The sequence below is a fragment of the Chinchilla lanigera genome, unplaced genomic scaffold, assembly GCF_000276665.1.
Source record: "Chinchilla lanigera isolate Chin_1 unplaced genomic scaffold, ChiLan1.0 scaffold00082, whole genome shotgun sequence".
Lineage (NCBI taxonomy): Eukaryota > Metazoa > Chordata > Mammalia > Rodentia > Chinchillidae > Chinchilla > Chinchilla lanigera.
Genome location: NW_004955483.1, coordinates 566,758 through 572,757, shown reverse-complemented (window position 1 = coordinate 572,757; position 6,000 = coordinate 566,758). Strand labels below are relative to the sequence as shown.

Sequence of the window (6,000 nt, the reverse complement as noted above, 5' to 3'; positions counted from 1 at the left end):
CCCGAGGCTCCCCGTGCGCTAGGGGCTCACCCTCAGGGAGCCAGCAGGCAGGAAGCTAGCCAGCTGGAAGACTGGCGCTCCCCCCAGAAGATTGTTTTTGTTTTAACCTTTAGATCTTTGATTCATTTTCTTTTTCATTTAGTATGTGGGGAGAAATAGGGATCTAGAATCTATCTTCTGCATGTGAATCACCAGTTTTCCCAGCACCATTTCTTAAAAAGGCTGTTCTTACTCCAGCATGTGTTTAGCAGATTTGTCAATCATGAGATAGTTGGTTATTAATTTCAGGCATTGTTCAGTGACTTTGGGAATAGAATACAATAGGCTGTTTCAATCTAAAGAATAGAAATCATTCTCCCCAAATATAGTTCAACCCTGCCAAAAATTCCTTTGCAAATGTTCTTAATGACAAATCAAATCATCATTTATACTTTGCAAGGAGATTAATTACTATAATTCATTCTAAATATTTTGAGAAAGACAGGGTCCTACTGTTTTCTGGTCCTACTGTTCTCTGGTACATACAACAATATGCATTTTTTTATGATGACTGATAGACCAACACCAAAATAAGTTATGGCAATATTATCAGAACAATAAAATTTCTATGGTGAAAACAGCTATCATTTTACATATTATAATAATGGTCCTGATATAAAAATAAGCAACATTAAATATTGTATATGTAGTAACACCTTGATGTGCAAGCATAATTCATTATGGAAATGTAATTGGATCCCAAAGCACTCATATATCAAAGTACATTTCCCCATGAGAAATAATGGAAACTCAGATGAGTCATTCTATAATTCAAAAATATTCATAGGAAAATGATTACAATAGATAACATAACACAAAATACAAAATATAAAACAAATTAACAGACACATAATTTTAAAAATCTTTAAAGGGAGAAGAGAGAGACAGGAGGGTTATTATACAGGATGCAGTGACTGTATGTACCAAAAGCTTTCCCACATTGCTTGTATATATAGGGTGTCTCCCCAGTGTGAGCCCTTTCATGTCTTTTACAATCACCCTGCCTGCTGAAAGCCTTCCCACATTGCTTACTTACATAGGGTTTCTCCCCTGTTTTTCTTCTTTCAAGTTTACAAGATGAGGAGTTTTTACTTAAGGATTTTCCAGTATCCTTAGACACATACTGTTTTTCTCTAGTGTGAGTTCTTTCACATATCCAAACATCATGGTGAGATTTAAAATCTTTTCCACATTGTATATATACATATGTATCCACACCACTGTGATGTCTTTCTCAGATTTGAACACAGTTCAGTGCACTAAAGCCTTTTTCATCTTGTTTATATTCAAAGGGCTTCTCTTCTATGTTACTTCCTTCAGTGCAATCAGAGTAGGATTTTCCACATTGCTTACATTCGTAGGCTTTCTCTCCAGGAGTTGTCTTAGCACACTTCTGAAAGGACTGGGATTCAGGGCAGGCTTCCCCATGTTTGCCACAGTTAGACAGCCTTTCCTAAAAGCCCTGAGACTCACATGCTTTGAGTTCAGTGTTAGTTATGATGTGCACATTTGCTGAGTGACCAACCAGGTACTTTCCACAGGTAAGGTTTTCATCTGGTTTCGTATCAACTGCTTTCACGTACACATGGCCATCTGGAGACTGGAAAACCATTTCTTTATGTTGATGCCATAATTCATACTGATACCATTTCTCTACCTCTCTATTTCTGCAATAAAAAAAAAAAAACTACCAATCAGACTTGAAAGTTTCTTTATATTAATGATTGACTAGGATATCTTGTGTGCTGAGCCCTGACAATATCTCATCATGATTTTACTGTACACTCTGCACGATGGCTTGCAAACCACTTTTACCAAAGCAGTAGTATTTATTTGGGTATTTACAACTGACTTATTGCAATACATAAAACTTACTTTTATTCTGGGGAATCAGTACATATAGAAACTATATGTTGATTGTTTTTTATGTACTTCTTCCATGATTCTATCAAACCTCCCATTGAAACCTTTCACCTACTCCCTAACATCTGTTTCTTTATTTTATTACTTAGTTTATATGTTGATTTTTTTCATATAAAAAATAACGTGATATGAAATTTCCGTGCCTTATTTATTCAACTTAAATTTATGGGCACAAGATCCACCCATTTTATTCACAAATAGCATCATTTTTTCTTTTTTATCACCAAATAATAGTCCATTTCATAGGCATATATATACCACACACTTGGGAGTAAACCCAGAGAATCAGCACAAACTATGTACCAAGCTTTACTTAATTTTATTTTGAGACAGAGTCTCATCAATCATTAAATTGCCTGGGCTGAGTATGAATGTATGATCTCACTGGCTTAGAGCCCCAAAGTGCTAGGACTGTGTCATCATACCTGGATTATCCCATATTTCCTTAATGTACACAAGTGTGAATAGACTTCTAGGTTTTTTCCATGTCATACAACATTTTCCACATACTAAAAACAGGATGTTATGGTTTGCGTCTAGATATCCCCCCATAACCTCATGCAGCTAAAGGTTTTTCAGAGGTGGCTGAATCTAGAGTGTGTGGTTGATTTCTAGTACAATGCTGGGATTAAGGGTGCTGGGATTAGAGGTGGGTGATTGCTGTCCACTGATTGGACTGGCACTAACGTAATCCTAGTAGACTGGATACTATATAAAAGACAGAAAGAGCTCACATTCTCTCTTCTCTCTTCTCTCTCCCTCTCCTTTTCCCTCTCCCTCATTGCTTTTACTGTCATCTGACACCATGAACTGTTTCTCCTCTGGGATACCCTCTGCCAAGCCATTCTGCCTTGGACCAAGCTAATTATGGACTGGAGCCTCTACAAACTGTGAGCTAAATAAATCTTTCCTCCTTTAACTTTGGGTGTCAGATATTTTGTCTCAGCATCAAAAGAAGTAACAAAGCAGAAGTTGGTACCATAGAAGTGGGGTCATGGTTGTGACAATAGCTGACCATGTGGTTCAGGAGCCTTTGGGAACAGCTTGTGGGAAGAGTTAGGAGAGGTTCAGAGATATCAGCTGAATAAGTATAGCTGGAACACCTTAGGAAATTCTGTATGGGAAATTCTTGTCAGAGCTTAGAAGACCAGAAGGGTGATAGAAATCCTGCTAGTAAAGACCAGGCTCAGGCAGCTTCTACTAGGAAGAAGTACTGCATTGGCTGTTAGACTCCAGATGATGTGTGTTATGGCTTGGGAGAAAGTTTGTCTGCATTTTGCTCATGTCCAGAGACTTTACCTAAGACTAAGACTAAGTTGGGGGGGGGGGGGAATAATTAATCTGGCAGAAGAAATTTCAAGGAAGTCTAATGTTGAAGCAGTGGCATGGCTACTGTTGGGGGCTTTTAGCCAGATTTATGTTGACAATCAGGAGAAAAGGGCCCAGCAGAATGATTTAAAATGCTGTAAGTTTGGTTAGAAAGCAAGCTGAAGTCAAGCTGTGGATGCAAAGGTAGAGCAGAGGAGATCTTCATGGGTGAAAAGGAACAGGAGAATAGAGAAGATAGCCTGAGGGCCACCCTTTGCAGCCTCAAAATTGAAAAGGGAAAGACTTTGCTTTGAGAAGAAACAGACTAAATGCCACTGGCATAAAGAGATGTCCATGAGTCTTTGGGGTGCCAGGAACAGAATATTATAGTTTGTATCCAGATGTCCCCCCAAAGCCTTTTCAGAGGTTTTTCAGAGGTAGCTGAATCTAGTGAGTGATTTGTAGTGCAATGCTGGGGTTAACAGTGCTAAGATTAAGGGTGGATGATTGCTAGATCAATCCACTGATTGAACTGGTACCACACTAATCCACGTAGACTGGATACTACACAAAGGAATAAAAAAGCCCCCCCCCATTTCTTTTGCTGTCTTCCACCGGCATAAACTGTTTCTCTTCTGTGATGCCCCTCTGTGAAGCCACCCTGACTTGGACCCACCTAATTATGCACTGAAACCTCTACAAACTGTGAGCTACATAAACCTTTCCTCCTTTAAATTTTGGTGTCAGGTATTTTGTCTCAGCAATGAGAAAAGTAACTAAGACACATGGGTATAGGTGCACTACTGTAACCTGTTTCCTTTACTATTGGGGAGAATTTAGTAATAAGTAAAATAAACTGTCTATTTTTACATTTTTAGGACAACTCTTCACGCATTTCCACAGCTGTTATACTACAATGACATTAACACTAATAATATAGGAAGGTGCATTCTAATATTATAGAACTTTAATGGATGGATTACTAAGAAGAATTGTTTGAGAATAGCTACTATGATAACAGGGGCATTCATTTGAATTTTGAATACAGTACTTTCACAGTGTTAGCAACTTTGCAAATAGGTGAACTGTATACCATATTTAAATACATCTAGCATTCCTTACTTAATTTGTTTCATGGCAAAGTGATCTTTATAAAATACTCGCATGTATATATAATTAGATGTCCTGAATGTGATTCATAGTCTAAATACAAAATTTGTTTCATGCACCTATTATCAACTCCTAAATGCAATATCATATACATTTCTATACTCTTGAGTAAAGAAAATAATTTGTTTATTCTGATACATCAGATAATGTCACTAGTGACAGTGTCAGTGCTCCCTAAGTTTCAGATATTAGAATAATTTAAATATTCAACTGTCAGGTTATAATATTCAACATGTAGGTATCTTTGGAAAAATTGGGTGAGATTCAAGAAATTTGAACACAGCCACACTTGTACAGTACACTTGGTTTTAATATTTCTACTCACACCCTGACACTTCAGGAACATTTTTATGTACTGTAAATTACCTTAGATTTCTCCTGCAACTTTTGTACTCATCCTCAATTTGCTCAGCATCGTGGTTTCTTTCTAAAGTGTAGAAACAGAAATTAATATGAAAAAAAAAAGAAATGTAATATGAATTACTAGACTATATAAAAATTAATAGATTCTCGTCAAATTCTTTGGTAAAATGTGCCCATGGCTGGCAGATTCATCAAAATGTTTCCATTTTCCAATGAAGGCAACTGCACTGATACACAACAAATAATGCTCTCTGATTTCATAAATGAAAAAATGATTCATTTCTTACCTATAGTAGACATATTCCTAAAAGTTTCCCACATCACATCTCTGTAGAGCTTCTTTTGGGATGGGTCCAGCAAAGTCCACTCCTCCCTGGTGAAGGTCATAGCCACATCCTCAAAGGTCACTGCCTCCTAAATCATCAGACATAGATTTCCAAAAAGAAGAGTGAGCTTCACAACAACATGAAGCATCTCATGTTTACTCATAACAAGCTAAAATGAGGCCAGATCCTCCTAATGTTTATTTTATATCTTGGTCATCAATCACTTCTTCTACAGCCACATGGATGTCTCACACAGGAATTTTCATAGTAGATTAGAAGTCATTGGTAGAGTAATAGCAGAATGGAAACATTGGTTCTTCTTCAGGTTAAGGCCATCTCACTTCTACATTATCTCTAAAGCATGGTTCATACAGGAAGCCTACAAGATCAACAACCAAATAAAAAAAACTATAGTAGATCAATATCAAAGAATTGCTCTGATAAATCATAGAAATTTCTCTCTCTTTTTTTGCCTCACTTACTACCATTAGCACTTATCAAAGTAAGAAATATACCTCAAATCCTAGGCCTTAGTCCACTTAAAATGCTTTATGGATGCCTTTTTTCACTACTGATTTTCTTTTCAATAAAGAAATGGATGCTTTACTAAAAAATGCCAATTCACTGGCTAAATTCCAATAGACTCTTCAACAGCTAATACCTAAAAAAGAAAAAAGAAAAATCCCATATGGAACCCCAGAAATTTAGTACTGGTAAAGTCTCTTCCCTCATCATCTCCTTCCTTAAGACCAACTTGAGAAGGAACATACACCATGGCCCTGTCAACTCCATCAGCTGTCAAGACAGCAAGTCTGGACTGCTGGACATACATCTTACTCAAGCCCTGGGAACCAGAGACTGTCACTGAGTG

At 37.2% G+C, this 6,000-nt stretch overlaps 1 protein-coding gene across 2 annotated transcripts in view; it reads right to left on the bottom strand.

The window, feature by feature from the left end:
- Window positions 1–887: 887 nt before the first annotated feature.
- The window catches only part of LOC102003656 (zinc finger protein 878-like), a 31,731-nt gene continuing 26,618 nt past the window's right edge, over window positions 888–6,000 (bottom strand). For both annotated transcript variants that reach the window (XM_013503797.1, XM_013503796.1), the window contains 3 exons: window positions 5,091–5,217; window positions 4,807–4,867; window positions 888–1,706 (listed from right to left, as the gene is read on the bottom strand). In XM_013503797.1, the coding sequence (XP_013359251.1) occupies window positions 1,493–1,706; window positions 4,807–4,867; window positions 5,091–5,190 (375 nt within the window). In that variant the 5' untranslated portion in view covers window positions 5,191–5,217 and the 3' untranslated portion in view covers window positions 888–1,492. The remainder of the gene's footprint in view (window positions 1,707–4,806; window positions 4,868–5,090; window positions 5,218–6,000) is intronic.